At 37.7% G+C, this 19,379-nt stretch overlaps 1 protein-coding gene across 3 annotated transcripts in view; it reads right to left on the reverse strand.

Moving 5' to 3' along the window:
• Nucleotides 1–19,379, reverse strand: part of brf1b (BRF1 RNA polymerase III transcription initiation factor subunit b) — a 329,557-nt gene that overhangs the window by 135,928 nt on the left and 174,250 nt on the right. For all 3 annotated transcript variants that reach the window (XM_028822170.2, XM_028822169.2, XM_051920111.1), the window contains 4 exons: nucleotides 13,772–13,865; nucleotides 5,197–5,323; nucleotides 4,254–4,293; nucleotides 2,323–2,415 (listed from right to left, as the gene is read on the reverse strand). In XM_028822170.2, the coding sequence (XP_028678003.1) occupies nucleotides 2,323–2,415; nucleotides 4,254–4,293; nucleotides 5,197–5,323; nucleotides 13,772–13,865 (354 nt within the window). The remainder of the gene's footprint in view (nucleotides 1–2,322; nucleotides 2,416–4,253; nucleotides 4,294–5,196; nucleotides 5,324–13,771; nucleotides 13,866–19,379) is intronic.

Below are 19,379 nucleotides of genomic sequence, written 5' to 3' on the forward strand. Positions count from 1 at the left end.
GAAACCCGCGAAGCAGCGAAAAATCCGCGATATATATTTAAATATGCTTACATATAAAATCCGCGATGGAGTGAAGCCGCAAAAGGCGAAGCGCGATATAGCGAGGGATTACTGTACTTCAAAACTTCAAGCCCAGGTACATTACAAAGTATTTACCAAAATAAAATAAAACAAGTGCAACTGAACTGTCAATAAGGCAAATTGCATTAATATGGACCTTGCTTCAAACTAAGCCATATACATAAATAATAAAACTGCAACTTGCATTTATAATGCTATTTGTGGTATAGTGGGTCCGCGGCTTCAAAAAAAAAAAAAAAAAAGGTGACTGGGGCACCCGATCGTTCTCAATTGCTTGATCGGCTTACTGCAGCGTGTGAATAAGGCGCTGCACCCACAGTGACGTATATTTATGGGCTGGCGGGATAGGGGGAAGGAAAAAAGAAAAGATAGAACACAAGGAGGTTAAAGAAGGGAAAAGGCAGTCATGGGAGACAATCCAGACACCAGGAAGGTGAAGGCAGCATGAGCTGGGGCTCTGTGAGGGGGCACAGGCTTAGGTGATCTAGGGGCTGGTTCACCCCACTGACTAAGCATGTAGAGTGGGGCGAGCGAAATGTAAGACCTCCCAATGGATCCGAGGAGAGACTGAGTGAGCGTGAAGGAAGACGGGAGGTGTGCCGACCTCGGACGGTCTGGCTGCGCAGTGTGGTGGCAACCAAGGCAGGGGTTGGCAGAAAGCAGTTCGTGCTGTAAAGGTTCCGCCAGCAACGCCAGTGAAGGGTGAGCCGTGGAGACAGAAGGTGGTGTGCTGTGATCGGGCGAGGAGAGAGACTGCATTTTAACCTCCATTTTAATGGATTTATTTATTATGGATTTTATCTTCACGTTTCACTGGTTTTATGGATTTGCTATTTATTTGGGTACTGTATTTTTCTGAACACTACACAATGGACACTTTTGGTTTTACTTTTGACTGTTTTTATCAAAAGCACTTGAGCACTTTCCACCATCCCCTGGCTTCAATGAGTTTTTCTCAGCTCATCTCGGTCATAACTATCGACTGTGTTGGTTCAACAGACTCCCATGTGGGAAGAGGGAGTCTGTAGGGGACCGGCATCATCACACTATTACACACTATTAGTAACCAGATACATTACACAGTATTGAAAAAAAAAAAATAAAACAAGTACAACTTGGCTTGCAGTATTATCCAGTAGTATAGAAACAGTATTCACACATTTGAACATAATGGTCCACATCCAAACTTTTAAAACCAAAGTATCTTCAGACAACAGACACGGCACCTTTTTTCATCAAAAGGTCTTCTGTGTCATCATGTTCAACTTTATCGTCTGCTACAGCTTCCGTTTAGGAATGTTCTCTGTCCATTTTCATCGCTCAATACCTCCACTAACGCATGTACTCCGTTACATGCCTGTTTAGCGGTGCAGCAGTGAAAAAGGTCCCCCCTTAAACAGTTTCCTGCTGCGCCACATTCCGAACCTTGTTTAGGCTATTTAAACCGGTGTTCCGGTATAAGAAAAATCCATATCATAACAAAAATAAAAAACGTTTTTTGGTATGAACCGGTATACTGCCCAGCACTAGAAGAAACCAAAAAACAGAGACTGTTCAATGAAAAGTGAGAAAAATACCATTAGAGAGAAAACAAAAAAGTAACAGATGGAACATGAAAAAAGCAAGGAAATGTATTTAGTTGAAATATTTTATAGGATATCTCTGTACATTTTTAAATATTTGTTTAACTACATTTCTTTAAATGGAAAGGGCAAGGAAAAATACATCAGACAATTTGTGAACAGAAACATTAGCATTTCATCCACACCTTTCAGTATAACAAGCTACAGATTCACAAGGTGGTGTGGTGACTTGGTCTGTAGTCACCTGCATTTGGCTCAGACTCCATATTTTAAAGAATCAGGTATTAAAGATTTTCTTAATCTGGGTACAGTAAACGTAAAGAAACAGACATTCATGGAATTCCCCAAACTGAAGGAGATTTTTTTCTACTATTTTTTGTTCAGCTTCTGTACCTTTTCAAAGATAAGAATCCTAGGGATGCTTGTTGACTTTGATCATTTTTGTGATGTTCACATTGACACTGCGAGTAAGTTTTTACATTTTTCATCTTTCATCTCCCTCAGTTTATAGAATTATTAATGACAAAAGCTAAATATATATAATGAAAAAATGTTTTTGGTAAAAAGAACGTACAAATAATGACAAAACGTGGGAAGTACACAGCTCTAGTATGAGGCAGTTTAATAATAAAGAAAAAGTTGATAGTTCAATACATACCATCCTTTAATAATGAGGCATACATCCCTTTGAGCTTTGGGCGACTGTTCTCTAATTCAGTCTCAATTTCATCTTGGTAACTTGCAATTTCATCTGTAATTAAGATAAAAAGAAAACCTGATTCATTATTATATGCAGAATTTGGCATTCTGCTGCAATGCATGTAAATGTTTTTTATATAATTATAACCAGAGTGTTATTTGCAGTGCCCTGGCTTTGCTAAAGTATTTAGGACCCAGTACGGGTTTTCAGTTTGTTTTCTCAGACCATTCATGTTCTAATTCACTTATCCACAGACTATACCAGTGTTACCAGACACAAGCCAGGAAGCAGCCCTAAATAGGCACCAGTCCAATAAGAATGAATTGGGATTTGCACATCATATTTAATCAAACCAAAAAGGCTAAAACATTAAATAATTGTCATAAAATGGAAGTCATCAGATTCAAAGAAAATTTCTAGGATTGCAAGTCTAAATTTGCTTAGGTATAATATATCACTTCAACAATATACCTAATTTTTTTTTGCTTAATTTATGTGGGAAATATGGGAGTCACCCGCTTAAAGTATCGTGTAAGTTTAAATCCATTCTTTCAATACAAAGGTCCAAAATTACTGTACTCACACTTTCAAAGGAAAGTTTGGCTCTGTGAAAATTTATGCACAACTTAAAAGTAAAATTACTAATCTAATGTGAGAAAAAGGAAGAGAGTTAAATACTTTAAGGCACTCTATGTATACAGAAACGTGTGAAGGGAAATAACTGTACATCATAAACACTAAATATTAATGTGCTCATAAGCTGCCAATAAAATGAATTAACATCCTTGGCAATTTTCACGTTATTGTTATAAAATCACAGTGGATTATTTAATCTTTTTTGACACTGATTAACAGAAAAAGATTCTTTAATATCAAAGTGAAATCATATCTATACAAAGTTGTCAAAAATTTAAAAATATTATTAATATATAAGCAGGCATCCTGTTTAATAAGACACATCAAAAATCATCATTAGCCAATTGTTTGTAGAAATCACAGATTTAGTTCAATGGAGATAAACTTACTGTAGTCAAAGGGCTTCAAATGATTGTAGGATACTGTAAATGCACTTTAACTTTGAAGCTCCTACTTATGGTGAGTCAGTATGGTGGCCTAACCTACACAATGATGACAAAAGAACACTCCACACAGCACCGTGAAAAGGGGATTGAAAAGCACAAGTCAGGGGATGTAAACCAAGTCACTGAATATCCCTTGGAGTCCAGTTAAATCAGTTATGAAGAAATGGAAAGAGTATGGCTGTAAATCTGCCTACAGCAGGCTAGCTACAGTGTGATCGGGCAGGAAAAGGACTAGTGAAGAAGGCCATTAAGAGACAAAGGAGAATTCTGAATGATTTACAAGCTACAGGGCTGAGACTGGGGAGACTACACATACAACAAGTGTTGCCCCTGTAACACCAATGTCATGGAGAAACTGAGTTAGAGTCCAAATCTCAATCCAAATGGAAATTTGTGGCTGGACTTAAAAAAAAGGCTGTTCATTCACAATCTCCATGTAACCTGACAGAGCTTGAGAATTTTTGCAAAAAAAGACTGAAAAAAATTGCAGTGTTCAGTTGTGTAAAGCTGAAAGAGACAAGTGCACACAGACTCAAGGCTGTCATGACTGCCAAAGGTGCATCTATTAAATACTGATTTTGAAGGGTGTGAATTCTTATGCGATCAATTATTTTATGTTCTGCAGAGTTTTCACTTTGATATTAAAGAGCTGATCAATGTCAAAATAGTCAAATCAAATCCATTGTAATTCATTGTTGCATACAATGATAATAAGATGTGAAAACTTCCAAAGGGATGAATACCTTTCATAGGAACTTCACACATATTGTATGTGAATATACATTTCTTTACTCTCAATTACAATACCTTCAACATCCTGGATCTTCTTGGTTAATTCCTGCTCGATCTTAAAACAAAAAACAAAAGAAACACTTCATTAAATACATAATGGTGCCTACATTATACAAACTTTACTAAGTAATAGAAGGAAAGGAATCAAATATTAGCATTGCTGAACAATTTAATTTGTTTGTATCTTTTTCCAATTTGAACTTACTAAATGCATTAGCTACAAATAAAGTACAACTAAAAAGAAATAATAAAAAAATAAAACATAATGCTGAAACCTAAAGGAAGAATACATGCATATGTATTTAGTGTGTTTGAGTGCCTAAATATGCATATGCCAAAAAGCTGATGTGACTAACATATGTGCAGATTCAACACGGATTTAATCTTTCAGAGCGGGTTGGAAGTGGGGGATACTTTGGAGTGTGAGTCCTCCGAGAAGCTTAGAGTGCTACAAAGCAAAGGCACACAAGCGGTAATCCAGGGTGGAGATCAACAATCAGGGGAACCCTCTGATGCATTGAGTGTTGCTAAACAATGAAATAGTCGACAAACTTTATCCCGCATGGAGTGATACTATAGCACCTGCATGGTAGTTCTAAACTGCTGCACAGCACTAATAAAGCTGCAGATGTGTTAATGGGGTTTTTTTTTGGCACATATAATGTGCATACCTTTATAAGAGTTACATTTGGATAAAAGTGTAGTGTTTTAATTTTAAAATAAATTTTGTGTGTTTTAAACTTTGATTAATCAAGTTTTTGAAGTAGCAATCAATCAATTCATCAATTATCAAAATAGTTGTTTGTTGCAACCTTAATTAAACCATGAAATTTATTACATTCATTTAATTTTCTAATATTAAGAGTAATATTGTATTAACAAAGCTTATAAAGCACATTCCAATCTTAATCAGTTTGTGTTCATTTACATGGTGAATAAAAGGTAATATTCTTTTTACCTGCTGAATTTTAATTTTCCTCAGTCCTGCTGTGAAAGATGGTGGATCACATTCTTCCTCCAAGTCGACTTTCATAAACTGCTCTACTGTTAACTGACTTGTTGGAGTATCTTCAAATTCATTAAGTCTGGTCACATTTAAGATGGAATTGTAATGGAAAGAAACCAACACAAATACAGTGAAGAATTATGAGATCAGCAGAGGCCAAGATTCTTTAATGATATGGTCTTGGTTCAGTTGCTCAGTTAAAGTTAATATTAAACAAAGACATATCAGCATCAGTCGCTATTTCAAATTTATACTGGAAATGGGTACAACCCATTCAAATTAAAAGCTAAAAAATACGAAAACTGGAAATTATAAATAAAAAAAATAATAATTACATTGAAGTAGCTTTGATAAGCATTAGGCAGTAAATAGGGAAATACATTTTAAAATATCTACGCTTCAAAGTAAAACATTAGAACATTCCAAAAACTGATGAGAACAGGGCATTCACCCCATCAGAAATGGCAATCCTTTTCACCTAGATTGTCAAAAAATAACATCAAGTCAAGATTTGAAGGTCATTAAAGTCCTGCTCTTCACCACACTACTTGGTAGTTTACTTCATGTCTCTATAGTTCTTCACATGAGGAAAAAAAAAAAACCAATTTGAACACTTGTGTGAAATACAACTTCAACAAGCATCCAACCATGTCTATGTGTTCTTATTGCAGAATTTATTTTAAAGTAACACTTGGTATCTACTGTATTGATTCTATTCATAATTTCAAACACTCCAATCATGCCACTTCTTAATTTCCATTTACATAAACTGAAAAGGTTCAACTCCTTCAGTCTCTCCTAATAGCTCATACCTTGCATTTCCAAAATCAGCATTTTTTTTATTGGACTTGGAACTCTAGCACTGTGTAGTGTAGTAAAGCACAGCTCATTCTGCTAGAATTTTAGTGGCCCTAAAGGCCTGTTAAAAACATCAGAATTAACAAGTAAGCAGAAATCCAGCTTCACCCCAATTAGCATTCTCAAAAAATGTCTTAACTATAGCTCTTACCATACATACCAAGACAAGCCAATACTTTACCTGATAATAAAGGTGTAAATTAGAGTTGAACTGACATCTTTGCAGAGGCCCCTTCAGACCAGAATGTGCCAAATGGACAACAAAGTTCAAACAAAGAACTATAATTCAACCAGTGACAACTTTGATGGACAAAATAACACACCAACGAGCAGACACTATAACTGAAAGGGACTTTAATCCAATCACCAGAGGTTACACATACATTTAAAACAGCTGCATTCATCTCTGAACTCTCTACTTGAACTCTTGCACTCTATGAAACCCACTCCTTTCTGAAACTTAAAAGCTAGTTAGCTGCTCCCTCTTTGAGAAGTTCAAAGCTGAGATCCACTCTGCTAAGTCTGAGAAGACTGATAAGCAGCCATTACTTCAAGAAGGGAACCTCAGTATCTAAACTTTTATGCCAGAAAAGCAATGCTTTTCACCATGAAGTTGTAGAGTAGACCTCAGAAAGCTTAACAGTGAATCGAGAAAAACACAGCACACCACAAAGACAGGACCATGTTGCAAAGAGAAAGAGTGCACTCAACCTCAAAAAACAAAACAAAAAAAAAAAAAACTCCACACAACACTGGACACCATACTTAAAGTTATTGTAAAACTGTTTATTTGTGCCAAAGTAAGTTAGAACCAGCCTTTTCTGCGTTATATGTTTGTTTGTCTCATCTGTGTTGTATCCTTTCTTCTATGTCGATATATACAGTTAGGTCCATAAATATTTGGACAGAGACAACTTTTTTCTAATTTTGGTTCTGTACATCACCACAATGAATTTTAAATGAAACAACACAGATGCAGTTGAAGTGCAGACTTTCAGCTTTAATTCAGTGGGGTGAACAAAATGATTGCATAAAAATGTGAGGCAACTAAAGCATTTTTGAACACAATCCCTTCATTTCAGGGGCTCAAAAGTAACTGGACAATTGACTCAAAGGCTATTTCATGAGCAGGTGTGGGCAAGTCCATCGTTATGTCATTATCAATTAAGCAGATAAAAGGCCTGGAGTTGATTTGAGGTGTGGTGCTTGCATGTGGAAGATTTTCCTGTGAACAGACAACATGCGGTCAAAGAAGCTCTCCATGCAGGTGAAAGAAGCCATCCTAAAGCTGCGAAAACAGAAAAAACCCATCCGAGAAATTGCTACAATATTATGAGCAGCAAAATCTACAGTTTGGTACATCCTGAGAAAGAAAGCAAGCACTGGTGAACTCAGCAACGCAAAAAGACCTGGACCTACATGGAAGACAACAGTGGTGGATGATCGCAGAATCATTTCCATGGTGAAGAGAAACCCCTTCACAACAGACAACCAAGTGAACAACACTCTCCAGGGGGTAGGCATATTGATATCCAAGTCTACCATAAAGAGAAGACTGCATGAAAGTAAATACAGAGGGTGCACTGCAAGGTGCAAGCCACTCATAAGCTTCAAGAATAGAAAGGCTAGATTGGACTTTGCTAAAGAACATCTAAAAAAGCCAGCACAGTTCTGGAAAAACATTCTTTGGACAGATGAAACCAAGATCAACCTCTACCAGAATGATGGCAAGAAAAAAGTATGGAGAAAGCATGGAACAGCTCATTATCCAAAGCATACAACATTATCTGTAAAACACGGTGGAGGCAGTGTGATGGCTTGGGCATGCATGGCTGCCAGTGGCACTGGGACACTAGTGTTTATTGATGATGTGACACAGGACAGAAGCAGCCGAATGTATTCTGAGGTGTTCAGAGACATACCGTCTGCTCAAATCCAGCTAAATGCAGTCAAATTGATTCATGATACAGATGGGCAATGACCCAAAACATACAGCCAAAGCAACCCAGGAGTTGATTAAAGCAAAGAAGTGGAAAATTCTTGAATGGCCAAGTCGGTCACCTGATCTTAACCCAACTGAGTATGCATTCCACTTCTTGAAGACTAAACTTCAGACAGAAAGGCCCACAAACAAACAGCAACTGAAAGCCACTGCAGTAAAGGCCTGGCAGAGCATTAAAAAGGAGGAAACCCAGCATCTGGTGATGTCCATGAGTTCAAGACGTCAGGCTGTCATTGCCAGCAAAGGGTTTTCAACCAAGTATTAGAAATGAACATTTTATTTCCAGTTATTTAATTTGTCCAATTACTTTTGAGCCCCTGAAATGAAGGGATTGTGTTAAAAAAAATGCTTTAGTTGCCTCATATTTTTATGCAATTGTTTTGTTCACCCCACTGAATTAAAGCTGAAAGTCTGCAATTCACCTGCATCTGAGTTGTTTCATTTAAAATTAATTGTGGTAATGTACAGAACCAAAATTAGAAAAAAGTTGTCTCTGTCCAAATATTTATTAACCTAACTGTACGTTTGTTATTAATTATTGTTTAAACTGAGGGAGATATATTGAAAGAAGAACAAAATACAACTTATATATTGTATTCTTCAAGTTACATTGACATTTGACCATGAAATATTGCTGATGCGGCTTGAACATCTTATTGGGCTTAAAGGGGCTGCTGTTAACTGGTTCAGGTCATATTTAACTGATAAGACACTTTTCAGTGACTTTTAATTCCTCTTTTTCATCTACTACTCCTCTTAAATATGGTGTTCCTCAGAGATCCATTTTGGGTCCTATTTTATTCTCTATATACCTTCACCCTATTGGAGCGATTTTTAGGAAATGTAACATTTCTTTTCACTGCTATGCTGATAATACTCAGATTTATATTCCTGTCTGCAACTCTGCAACAAATCAACTCCACAACTGTCTGTCTGAACTAAGATCCTGGATGGCTAATAATTTTCTTGATCTGAATCAAAATAAAACGGAGGTGCTTATAGTGGGTCCATCAGCTAAAGCCCAAATTGATCTTGGACTTCTCGACTCTTTCTCTGTCTTTTCCAAACCTCAAGTCCGCAATCTTGGTGTTACCTTTGATAGTAACCTCTCTTTTGAGAAACAAGTAAATTCTGTAGTCAAGAGTTGCTTTTTTCAACTTCGTCTATTAGGTAAGATCAACCCTTTTTTATCTTCTAGGGATCTTGAGAAAGCTACTCATGCTTTTATTTTTTCTCGCCTCGATTACTGCAACTCGCTGTATTCTGGGATTAACAAATCTCTGATACACAGGTTATAGCTGGTCCAAAATGCTGCCACTCGCTTTCTGGTTGGGGCAAGAAAGTATGACTCTTTCTCCTATTTTAGCTTCTTTACACTGGCTGCCTGTCAGTTTTCGAATTGATTTTAAAATCTTGCTGCTAGTTTTTAAATCTTTACATTGGCTTGCCTCTGCCTATTTATCTGAACTGTGTGTTTTACACCAGCCATCCAGAGTGCTTAGATCCTCTGATCAGTTGTCTCTTGTTGTCCCTTGTACCAAGTGTAAAAGCAAGGGGGACAGGGCCTTTGCAGCTGCTGTGCCTCGCCTGTGGAACTCTTTACCTCATCATATAAAGGAGTCGTCTACAATTGAACTGTTTAAAACAAGATTAAAGACTCATTTCTATTCAGTTGCATTCCGTGACCTTCAGTAATACTGATTGGTTTCCTCTTTGTGAATATATAACATTACTTCTATTTATTATGTATCTCATCTTATGTTCATATATTTTATTTCTATTTATGTTTTTATGTTAATTGTTTTGTTTTTCTTTTATTCTATTATTGTAAAGCACTTTGGCCACAGCATTACTATATTGTTTTAAATGTGCTATATAAATAAATTGACATTGACATAAGTTTAATAGCTGGAGACCTCCTTCAGAGAAAGGTATGACAGAATTACTTAATTACCACCATTACCAATTGTAAAACTGATAATTAATTAACAAAATTAAAATGATCTTCTTCTTTCCTAAATTATTTTGCTATTCCTTGGCCTGGACAAGTTTAAATCATAACTTTTTTCTACAACTGTTATGTCTTTTTTGTAATATGGAGACCAAAACGGAATACAGTACTCCATGTGAGGCCGGACTAGTGTATTGTATAATCTATACATGACCTCTGTTGACTTGTGCTCCACATACTGTGCTATTTAACCTAACATGCTATTAGTTTTCTTGATCATTTCTGTACACTGTCAAAATGTAGAGGATGAGTCCACTATGACTCTTAGATCCTTCTCATAAGGGGTACTTTGTAGTTTTGGATCTCTCACTGTGTATTCAAACCTAACATTTGTATTTCCTAAATGTAATAATTTACATTTACTTACATTAAATTTCATCTTCCATAAATCAGACCAGCCTGCATGCTGTTCATGTCCCTCTGTAATAATTTAGCTGATTCAACATTATCTGCCCTTTCATCTTTCTTGGTATCATCTGCAAACATAACCAGCCTACTGATATATTTTTTCCAGATTCCTTAAAGACTTTTAACATCAACTAATTCTGAAAGGTCCCCCTCACTATTACCCTTGGCTTCCTGTGTCTGAGATAATTTTATATGCACCTACAGACAGTACCCTGAATTTCCACTTCTTTTTGTTTGATCACTAACCGTTCATGTGGTACCTTAATAAAAGCCTTCTGAAAATCAAGATAAATGATATCATATGCACCTCTCTTATCTCATGCCTTTCTTGCATCCTCATGGAATTCCATATTAGTGAAATACAACCTTCCTCATCTGACACCATGTTGAGTATTTGCTAATACTCCTGTTCTAGACATGTGCTGCTTGATCTTTTCCTTAAAAATTGCTTTCATTAATTTACCTGTAATGAACATTAAGCTTACTGGCCTATAGTTACTTGAATCAGTAAGCTTAACGTGATCACCGTTTTATGACAATGAGATGTTTATTAGCCTCCAGTTTATAGGAATTTCCCCAGTGTGCACACAGTTTTGAAAAACATTTGCTAAAGGTGTATATATGTACTAACCCCCTTAAACACTTAAGGACAAACATTATCTGTTTTTAGTGATTTAATGTAAGCAGTACTTCTCCCACTACAATTGACAAGTCATCAAGTACTTCCTTAGTAGTCCCAGTTACTTTTGAGATGTTATTAAATTATTCTTTTGTATAAATAACAGACAAATGCAAGTTCAAAGTTTTTGCTATTTCACTGTATATTCTAGTTTACCTTTACCATTCATAATACTCTTCACCTCCTCCTTGACCATTTTTATTACTGTTAAAATATTGAAAGAATTTATTTGGATCGTTGTTTGCCTTATCTGTAATATTTCTCTCCAACTGTGTTTTAGCCTTCCTAATATTCTTTTCAACTGTTGCTCTTATTCTCTCAATTCTAAATGAAATGATGCTAAATATTAAAACATTAAATGTCTCATGACAAAGCACCAATAACTGAAAACAAATGAAGGATGTATGTCAAGAAAAAAGTCGACATGTTGACTTTATTATCGACATTTCTACTTTAATTTCGCCATTTATGTTGAGATTAAACTGGACATTTCCACTTTATTCTAGACATTTCCACACTGATCTCGTGTTTATGCCGAGGTTAAAGTCAACATCAACATGTCAACTTTATTCTCAACATTTTCATTTTATTCTTGTCGTTTATGTTCAGATTAAAATCGACATTTCCTCTTTAAAACCTTGTTTTGTCTCTCTCTAGTTTAACTTTGTGAATCTTCTATACACTGAACGTACACCTGGGGACCCCTTACTGCGAGGGAGCAGCACTACCGCCACACCACTGAGCCCCCACATGTTGAATACATGTTTTAATGCATTATGAAAATGATATCAAGTATTTATCTTAGCATTCTAAAGGTTCAGAGAGCAATAATATCATGAAGTGAGCCTGCGGCTCCTTTCAGTGCAAGAGGAAGTCAGTTTAGCAAGCACATAGCGATTAACAACTGGATCGGGGAACACTTAATACAAAGCATTTAATGTGCTACATTAGTTATGATGGGGTTTGAGAAAATCTAGTAAATTAAACGTTGATTTTAAGATGAAGTTTACGATGTTCTACTTTAATGACAAAATAAACTATGAGAATAAAGTCTACATGTCGACTTTAATCTTGATGCTAATGTTTAGAATAATGTCAGCATGTTGACTTTATTCTCGACATACACTTTTTTTTCGTTCACTGTGTCCATATTTTTATTTTCTTCTCCGTGGCCCTAATGCACTTCTGTATAGTAACACACTATTACGCAACATTATTCTTCATAAAGTGCTTTTGCTTGTGAAAAAGGCATAAAAATAAATCAGTATAATTATTGTTGCACTGTTTAGTATTTCAACATCTCAGCACCTGAGTCCTTGCGATACTTTCATCGTCTTCTCAAGTCTATGTAGGTACTTCTAATTCTTTTCACAGGTAGGCTAAAATAACATTCCTAAATTGGTCCCAAATTAGTAAATATGCCCTGTGTTTGGTATTACACTGGTTCAAAACTATGTTTATTAACACTTTTAACCATTGGGTAATTTGCAAACAAATAACAGAAACTGCTCCATAAATTTATGTGGGAGAAGTGTTTATTAGGAATAATGGCTCCAAGAAAATTTAAAAAAATATATAAAAGGTTGCAAACGGCTTTTAACTATAACTGCAATAATATATGATACTGGAAAAAAAAACTGTAGCAGCAGCAAGGTGGGCACCTTATGTGGTTAGCTAATAAGTAGGTTCATATTAATCTTTATCATACAATGGATAAAAGCAGTGCCATTTAAACAACTATTCAATCCTTTCTAGGGACAAAGCAGTCATTTTACTACAGTAAAGCTGGCAATATGCTGGCACTGTTAATAGATCAAATGCTGGAACTTTGCTGGAAGCAATATGCTGGCATACATTTATTGGTCCCTTTCACATGGCACAAACTGTTAATGGCATGCAACTGCTGGATTTAAATGGAGTATGAATTAAGGAACTACTACAGGTGAACTGATATGAATAACGTAAAGCTATAATGAACTTATCCCAGTCCATGTAATGTTTTTAAGTGCCACCAGAGACATTAAATGTTGTATCAAGTAAAACTGAAGGGCAACAATTCATATAGCTTGCACAACTTTAACACTGTGCAGTTTATCTGTATTTTAGTTATAAGACAATGTACTTTCTTCAAATCAAACACACCACTGTTACAAATGGGACCCTTGTCAATGCAGACTAGACACTGTATACTCGATGCATGCATTAATAGTGGGTAGGTATGAGGAACAAAACTGACATAAAACTACACCTGAAAAAGGGACCTTATCAAATAATGTGCCCTAGGCAAGAATAACAAATGCGAGCTGTGGAAATATTTATCATCATGGTATGGTGTTATTTGATATCTCCATGATCCCATTTTTATCTGCCTGAAGAGGGCTTATTTTTCTGTTCTACTAAATACTTAAATTTCCAACCAATAAGCACAAGAGGAAACATACAGAAATTCACAGTGATGCCAGATATCAGAGAGATTTTTTTTAACAGCTTTGCAACTGTAGATTTTATTTAAGAGTAAGAACACACACTCACACACCATAATATTAAACCAAATACAAATTGAACCTACCTTTTCCTAAGTGTTGACTCACAAACTTTGACTACACGAATGATTTCTTTTACAGTGCGACGGAAGTCATGCATCCTGGCAGCAACAAGGAGAGCTGTAGGAAAGGAAAATGCATTAACATTTTGCAACACATGTCATATGGATAACAACTGCATCTCACATTTTCCTTGATATGATTTAAATGTTTAATGCATTAGCAACACTGCACTTAATAAGAATCAAGTAAAAATTGAGGAAATCAAGTCACCACTTATTTATATACACTCATATTGCCTCACCATCTTCACAACCCAATCCAGCACTTATCAGCCTTAAATTATTATTATTTTAACACAGCTGCACCTTTCCCTCAATTTCATGCAACACTTTTCATAATAGAATTTTATGCAGATCAGAGATGGGGTAGAATGACCATGAGAGATTCATTTTCTGTACATTAAATATCTCACTGGTGTAAATAAAGAAATATACAATGAAAAAAAAATTAAAAAGAAAAAAATTTCATTTTTAGTCTTTTAATAAATGATGTACATAATTTGTTTATTCTTTTTATTGTCTATTTTCAGTGCATTCAGAAAAATATTCAGCTCCCTATTTTTTACATTTTGTTATGTTGCAACCTTGTGCTAAAACTGGCTAAATTTGTTTTTTTCCATTAATCTAGAAATACTTGAAAACCTAAAAATGGCAAAGCGAAAACAGGATTTTAGGAATTTTTGAAAATTTATTAAAAAATAAAAGACTGAAATATTACATTGACACAAGTATTCAGACCCTTTGCTATGTCACTTAATATTTTGGTGCATCCCATTCTATTTATCATCACTGAGATATTTCTCCCCTCCTCGAACTGCCACCTTATCGTGGTGGAGGGGTTTGCGTGTCCCAACGATCCTAGGAGCTCTGTTGTCCGGGGCTTTATGCCCCTGGTAGGGCCACCCAAGGCAAACTGGTCCTAGGTGAGGGATGAGACAAAGTGCGGTTCAACAGACCTTCTATGATGAATAAAAAATTTGGACGCTGTTTTCCCTCGCCCGGATGCGGGTCACCGGGGCCCCCCTCTGGAGCCAGGCCTGGAGGTGGGGCTCAATGGCGAGAGCCTGGTAGCCGGGCTTGCACCCATGGGGCTCGGCCGGGCACAGCCCAAAGAGGCGACGTGGGTTCCCCTTCCCATGGGCTCACCACCTATGGGAGGGTCCAAGGAGGTCGGGTGCAGTGTGAGTTGGGTGGTGGCCAAAGGTGGGGACCTTGGCAGTCCGATCCTCAGCTACAGAAGCTGGCTCTTGGGACGTGGAATGTCACCTCTCTGAAGGGGAAGGAGCCTGAGCTAGTGCGCGAGGTCGAGAGGTTCTGGCTAGATATAGTTGGGCTCACCTCGACGCACAGCTTGGACTCTGGAACCAATCTCCTTGAGAGGGGCTGGACTCTCTACCACTCTGGAGTTGCCCCCGGTGAGAGGCGCCGAGCGGGTGTGGGCATACTTATTGCCCCCCGACTTGGAGCCTGTACATTGGGGTTTATCCCGGTGGACGAGAGGGTAGCCTCCCTCCGCCTTTGGGTGGAGAGACGGGTCCTAACTGTTGTTTGTGCGTATGCACCGAACAGCAGTTTGGAGAACCCACCCTTTTTGGAGTCCCTGGAGGGGGTGCTAGAGGGCATACCTTCTGGAGACTCCCTCGTACTGCTGGGAGACTTCAATGCTCACGTGGGCAATGACAGTGAGACCTGGAAGGGCAGATTGGGAGGAATGGCCCCCCCGATCTGAACCCGAGTGGTGTTTTGTTATTGGACTTCTGTGCTCGTTACGGATTGAATAACAAACACCATGTTCAAGCATAGGGGTGTTCATATGTGCACTTGGCACCAGGACACCCTAGGTCTCAGTTCAATGATCGACTTTGTGGTCGTGTTGTCGGACTTGCGGCCACATGTCTTGGACACTCAGGAGAAGAGAGGGGTGGAGCTGTCAACTGATCACCACCTGGTGGTCAGTTGGCTTCGATGGTGGGGGAGGATGCCGGTCAGGCCTGGTAGGCCCAAACGTGTTGTGAGGGTCTGCTGGGAACGTATGGCAGAGCCCCCTGTCAGAAGTAGCTTCAACTCCCACCTCCGGCAGAACTTCGACCACGTCCCGAGGGATGTGGGGGACATTGAGTCTGAATGGGCCATGTTCCGTGCCTCTATTGTTGAGGCGGCTGACCAGAGCTGTGGCCGTAAGGTGGTCGGTGCCTGTCGTGGCGGCAATCCCCGAACCCATTGGTGGACACCGGCGGTGAGGGATGCTGTCAAGCTGAGGACCCTTTTGTCCTGAGGGACTCTGGAGGCAGCTAATAGGTACTGGCAGGCCAAGCAGAATGCGGCTTCGGTGGTTGCTGAGGCAAAAACTCAGGCATGGGAGGAGTTTGGGGAGGCCATGGAGAACGACATTCGGACGGCTTCGAGGAGATTCTGGTCCACCGTCCGGCGTCTCAGGAGGGGGAAGCAGTGCAGTGTCAACACTGTATATGGTGGGGATGGTGCGCTGCTGACCTTGACTCGGGACATTGTGGGTCGGTGGGGGGAGTATTTCGAAGACCTCCTCAATCACCCTAACATGCCTTCCAATGAGGAAGCAGAGCCTGGGGACTCGGAGGTGGGCTCCCCCATCTCTGGGACTGAGGTCACCAGGCCCCCTGATAAGGGCTGTTCGGTCCCTGTACAACCGGTGTCAGAGCTTGCTCCGCATTGCCGGCAATAAGTCGAACCCGTTTCCAGTGAGAGTTGGACTCCGCCAGGGCTGCCCTTTGTCACCGATTCTGTTCATAACTTTTATGGACAGAATTTCTAGGCGCAGCCAGGGTATTGAGGGGTTCTGGTTTGGTGGACTCAGGATTGGGTCACTGCTTTTTGCAGATGATGTTGTCCTGTTTGCTTCAAAAGGCCATGATCTTCAGCTCTCTCTTGATCGGTTCGCAGCTGAGTGTGAAGTGGCTGGGATGGGAATCAGCACCGCAGGCTCACCTTCCAGCAGAATAATGACCCTAAGCAAAAAGCAAACACAACACAATAGTGACCTAGGGTCAACTCAGTACATATAATTGAGTGGCCCTGCTAGAGCACTAACCTGAACCCAATCAAACATCTCTGGAGAGACCTGAAAATAGCTGTTTATAAACAGGTTCTATCGCTTCCGACAGAACCTGAAGGGATCTGCAGTGAAGAACGGCAGAGAATCCCTAAATGCAGGTGTGCAAAGCTTGTTGCATCATACCCAAGAAAACTCTAGAATGAAATCACTTCCAAAGGTAACTCAACTAAGTACTGAGTAAAGGGTATGAATAATTGTGTCAATGTGACATTGCAGCTTTTTTTTTTTAAATTTGCAAAAATTTCTAATATCCTGTTTATGCTGTGTCATTGAGTTTTGCCTCGTGTTGGAAAAAATTAATTTAAATGACTTTAGCATAATGCTAAAACAATACCAAACATAAAATAAGTTCACTAAATAAAACATTTCTTACTAATATGTAATAAATAGCTCTACAGAAAGGTACGTTGAAATAAATGCAGAATCTACTACAAGTCAAATGAATTACACATTAGTATACAACTTAGAAAGAAAGAAAATGATCATAGTCAACACATCAAAATGAACAGATCAGCAATTGGTTTCTCTACTAAGCCATGACTGTCCAAGTTGGTTTAGGTCACCAAGAGATGTCACAAATGTTATAGCTGAAGACAATCATCTTTTTAAATGAATGTATAGAAAATACATTCTGCCAAATTCAAAATCCGCAAATAAAAAATCCCCACATGCTTCAGAGTTTGAGATTTACACTGTGAACAAGTAGGTGATGCTGCAAAAAAATAGAAAAAAAAAGAAAACTAGAAAGCTGGCCTTAGTATAGCTTTTAAAAACATTACATTTTCATTTAATTACATTACAGTAATTTGTTTTATTTTACAGGGCATCTTTTCTCTTTCACCTCACTGTTAAACTGCAAAGGAAATATTATTTCTGCTTCATTTTCAGTTTTACACATTGTTGCCACATGGTGTTGAGAAGAGACTTTAAAACCGTATCAAAATTGATGACAGCAAAAAGCAAATTTGTTTCTCATTGGTGACAGGAAAAACAAATATGTTTCTCACTGATCTAAATTAAAACAGGTTTTATTTAGCAGGACATTTAGAAAATCAGTTCTCGCTGGCAAGAGATGTGTTTGTTACGGTGTTTATTTTTTTTCCTAATTAAAACAACATTTTTGAATCTGTAATGTAACAATAATAATAATAATAACAATATACCATTAATGGCATATCAAATCAGTGACATTTCAGCACATGTTCTATCAGTTTGTACAGAGTCATTATTTACGAATATTAACACTTCCACAAAACAGATGGGGTGGTATATTAACACTGGCCCCACTGTTACAGTGTGTCCATTAGATAAGAAGGGGTAAACCTACCCTTTAATGGGAACTCTTACACTTGAAAGTAAAACTTATGGGTAAACATATTGGGTTAAATTTAAATGCAAGAGTAATGGAGTAATTCACTTCATGACACTTCAGACAGTACTGCACACATGAAGATAAAAAGGCAATTTAGAATTAGTAATCAACATAGTTGGAGAGTTAAATCCCTAAGAAAGAATTTTACTAAGATATCCATTTCCACTGTCAGTCCCTTAAAATGTTTTACTTAATCCAAGCTTTCAATCCATTCACTTGCCTAGTGAAAAAGGTAGTGATCCTCTCTTGCTAATGCAGTCCTTTATTCTTCTTAATTTCTGATAACATACATTTCACGGTGACATTACAAAGAAACGTTTTTTCATTGCTAATATGACATCATGACATAGAATATAGTAATTTGCCAATGTTGCAGTTGTTCAGATTTCATTAGTCTTAAAATCTACATTGATCCAGTGATAGCTGGACAAAGTCTATATACAAATCTTTCACTGGAAGATTGCTTCTTAAAGAATCACCACAATATTGTGTTTATTAAATACACATAATAAGGGTTTACAATGTTTGAAGGCACGAATTGTGTGCATGCCTCAGGTTTCTGTCAGGTTTATGAACATTTTATGATTTGTAAAATTATTAAAATACTTTAACAGAAGAAAATAAATAAGGATTGCAAACAAATGTCCCCACTGTATCATAGGCTATATAATGAAAAAACTCTTTCAGTATCAAAGGCACCCTATCCAAACCCCAAAAAGGGGTGCTGCAATGACTGCAGGGTTTTGTTCCAACTAATTTTGTAATTAGAAATCATTTTTTTTAGTTTACAGAACATACCACTTAATTAGATATTCTGATTTCTATCCATTATTCTGTTGAGTTAGAAATTCCTTTCAGGAGGCAGTGGATAGGCTTCTTGCTTGTTTATTGCCTTGCACTCAGTACTACTTCAAACAAGCCAGCCACTAAACCCCTCCAAACAAGCGGTTTTGAGATTGTTGTGTAAAATATTAATTTAATGGGTAAACCAACAAAATTGACTCTGCAGGATTAAAATTCATCCATCCTCCTAACTTTTGTTTATTTTTCCAAAACTGAGATTTTAAATTATTACTTATTAATGAACACAAATTCTAAGGAAATGTTAA

Source organism: Erpetoichthys calabaricus, chromosome 16, assembly GCF_900747795.2.
Source record: "Erpetoichthys calabaricus chromosome 16, fErpCal1.3, whole genome shotgun sequence".
NCBI lineage: Eukaryota > Metazoa > Chordata > Cladistia > Polypteriformes > Polypteridae > Erpetoichthys > Erpetoichthys calabaricus.